Source organism: Bison bison, unplaced genomic scaffold (assembly GCF_000754665.1).
Source record: "Bison bison bison isolate TAMUID 2011002044 unplaced genomic scaffold, Bison_UMD1.0 scf7180017864080, whole genome shotgun sequence".
NCBI lineage: Eukaryota > Metazoa > Chordata > Mammalia > Artiodactyla > Bovidae > Bison > Bison bison.
This window is the reverse complement of record NW_011494652.1, coordinates 2190736-2194151: the sequence shown is the minus strand read 5'-3', so window position 1 is coordinate 2194151 and position 3416 is coordinate 2190736. Positions and strand designations below refer to the sequence as shown.

Here is a 3416-nt window from a genome sequence, read left to right as displayed (position 1 = left end):
GCACACTTGTTTTTCAACAATCAGAAAGTACGGCTTTGCAAACAGAATGCCACAGGGTTTGTCCTTCGTGTGAGGGGTAGTCTGTGTGGTCTTTACCCCTTCACTGATTATGGTCAGTAGTCGTTCTCGTGTTGGGTGTGCCTTGCACTTCGGATAGGCCTGTGTGTCTTTTCCCTGACTACTTCTCTCTACAGAGCCTAACAGTCAGATCTGGAAATAGCAAGGCCCCTCATTTATCAGCTCCAGATAGCTAGAAAGTTGCAGCTTTGTAGAAGCCTTTATTTAGAAGCGCCTGATGACGGTGGTCCGGGTCTCTTTTTTTCAAGATGATGTGCGAGGTGATGCCGACCATCAGTGAAGCAGAAGGCCCCCCGGGAGGAAGTGGGAGCCAAGGGTCCAGCTCCCCTTCGCAGCCAGATGCGGATTCACATTTTGAACAGTTGATGGTCTCTATGCTGGAAGAGAGGGACCGTCTTCTCGACACGCTGAGAGAGACCCAAGAAACGCTGGCATTAACCCAGGGGAAACTGCATGAGGTTGGTCACGAAAGAGATTCCTTGCAGAGGCAGCTCAATACTGCGCTTCCACAGGTATGGCTGACCTTCCCCTGCAGGTTTTTGTCTAAACGCTTTTTTGAGGGGATGCTGCTATTTTAGATGTGTATTTTGCCATCATCACTTGCGCAATGGTGGTTCTGTTAGTTGTAAGTCACATACAGATAAAGTTCCTGAGGGATTGAACTTCTTAGCTAGAGCAAACTGTGGTGCACTGTCAAGTCCTGTGAAGACACCTTATCGGTCCTGCTCATCTCTTGGGGCGGGGGGGCAGCAGAAGGAGCTGCCTAGATTTGCAGGAGAGCTGCAGAGTTTTGGAAAAAAGGGCCACCAAGTAACCAGTTTCTGTGGTGCCTTCAGCTTTGTTGCCGTAAGCCTTTCCCCTCCTAATCGTGTGACTCCGTGGGTTGCATCACGTATTTCCAGTTTCCTAATGCAGCGTCCTGGACAAAAGGAATGGCTCTCCCAGGAAGAGAATGTTTACAGTCTGCCTTTCCCAGCAGCCCCGTGCTTTGTAAGTCAGGTTGTCTCAGGGGATAGAAGACTGAAGATGGGCTCCTTCAGCACTTTCTCTTTAGCAGCTGAAGGTTATAAAGCTCACGGTCACAACAAGGTTTTCATCTAAGGGTGTTGCGTTTGCAGCCGTGTGTCCAGGCCTTTTCTTGTGGCTCTGAGGATCTAATGATGAGTGCAGGGAGGTGTCAGCTGAAGACTGCGCTGGGGGGCGCAGAGTGTAGTGGGAGACGCCAAGGTTCCTTGGGTGTTTATGGCTGCGGAGGTGCTGTTTGCCGTACTCAGAATAGACGCCTTTATGGTGCTGTCAGATAGACCTGAATAAGCGTGCATGCATTCTCTCATGACGGGTCTGCAGTGGTAAATTAGTAAATGAATAATTACTAGCCTTAATGCATTTCTTGGCTTTCGTCAAGTCTCCTGAAAGATTGATAAGCCAAACATTTGGATTTCCTCTTTAGCAACAGGAATTTGACGTCAGTGCTATAACGTTCCTTCTCTGTCCGATGTGAGAATCGTGGAAGTTTTTTCCCGTTTGAGTCTTGTAAATTACCAGGCTTGTTTGGGTCCAATTTTGTCGCCAGTACCACTGTCTCCAGGAGATGGTGAAGGACTGTGTGCTGCAGCCCACGGGGTCACAGAGAGCTGGACACGACTTAGACTGAACAGCCACCGCCACCACCGCAGCTTCGAAGGGTTGCCCAAGTTGTGCTTTACTGGGATTTCATCGTAGTATTTGTAAATCTTTTCAGTACTTGGGCGTTTTTCTTTTGTTCTTTCATAATCGTATTTGTCTTATTGTAATTTGAGGTGCAGCCTCGGACATGTAGTTTTTTGGAAGGATAAGCACAGGGACGAAGCAGGGAAGGGCCGGGAGTCTTGTCGAGTGCAGTCTCGTGCGGTGGAGGTTGTCACCAGCAGTGGGACAGCGCTCAGTGCTTTGTTTCCAGCTGCTGCTCCGTGGTGTAGCCTGGAAATGCCTTGTTGAGTGAAGAATGCGATGATGTCACCGCTCACCTACTGAGCGCCTGAGTGCAGCGTTTTAGAAACACGGGAACCAGCGAGTCAGCCTTCCTTGGATCCTTCCCTTTCTTGGCATCCGTGGTCTGTTTGGTGGCTAATTGTGTGATCAGGTAGGCGTATGAATAATCCTGCCAGATATGTGGGAAGTAACAATGTACTTAAAAAACTTTACTGTAACAGAACATAGGTCAGAAAGATTCACACGTCATAAATGTACATTGCAGTGAAGTTTTCACCCTGTGAACACACTCTTATAATTACTGCCCAGACCAAGAAAAGAACATTCTCAGGCTTCCCAGGAGCCCCTCCCACCCGCTCCCAGCATCTCTCCCAGAGCTAACTGTAGTCTTTTCATCATTGATTAATTTGACATGTTCTTGACTTGGTGCAAATGAAAGTAATATGTGTATTTTATTTCTTGATTCTTTCGTTCAGCATTATTTTTGCGAGCTCTGTCCATGTAGGTTGGTTGGTTCTCACCTGCTATGTAACCCAGTGAATGAATGTACACAGGGCTTCCCAGATGGCTCGGTGGTAGAGAACCCACCCGCCAATCCAGGAGTCGCAGGTTTGACCCCTAGGTCGGGAAAGTTTCCTGGAGTAGGGAATGGCAACCCACTCCAGTATTCTTGCCTGGAAAATTCCATGGACAGAGGAGCCTGGTGGGCTGTGTAGTCCATGGGGTTGCGGAGAGCTGGACGTGACTGAGCGACTGAGCACACTTGAATGTACCGTCGTTTATTCTTTCTGTTGTTCATGGGGATCTGAGTTGTTTCTAGGTTTTACAGATGCTGCCCTGAATGTTCTTCTTGCCTTCTGGTGCGGATGTGCATGCATCTCTGTGGGGTGTGTTCAAAAGCGTAGCACTGCCAGGGGATGGAGTGTGTTCGACCCTAGGTGGTGACCATGACGGTCGTCCTGCCCCCGCCCCGAGTGTGAGCCTCCGGGGCTTGTGCCCCTTGCTGTCCTGGGCTCTGGTTGTAGCTGGCTGGGCGAGTGTGGGCCTCCGGGGCTTGTGCCCCTTGCTGTCCTGGGCTCTGGTTGTAGCTGGCTGGGGGTGCTGAGCAGCGGCAGCCCCGCGGGGTGGGGTCTTGCTAGTCCCTGTCCGTCCCTGCCCCGCCCACCCCCAAGCAGAGCCACTGCTTCTCTCTGGGCGTTTGGTGCCATTGGAAAACCTTGTTTGATGAAGTAATTGTCTTTTGCCCATTTTTCAGTTGGATTGTCTGTCTTGTTTCTTATTGAATTCAGGAGTTCTTTTTATATCCTCTGAGTACACGTATGTATGGCAGGTTTTTTTTTTTTTTTTTTTTTTTTTTTTTTGGGTGT

At 49.4% G+C, this 3416-nt stretch overlaps 1 protein-coding gene across 1 annotated transcript in view; it reads left to right on the top strand.

The window, feature by feature from the left end:
* Window positions 1–303: 303 nt before the first annotated feature.
* PPFIA1 (protein tyrosine phosphatase, receptor type, f polypeptide (PTPRF), interacting protein (liprin), alpha 1) overlaps window positions 304–3416 on the top strand; it is a 74733-nt gene continuing 71620 nt past the window's right edge. The window contains exon 1 of the mRNA XM_010837647.1: window positions 304–590. Within this exon, the coding sequence (XP_010835949.1) occupies window positions 327–590 (264 nt within the window). The 5' untranslated portion in view covers window positions 304–326. The remainder of the gene's footprint in view (window positions 591–3416) is intronic.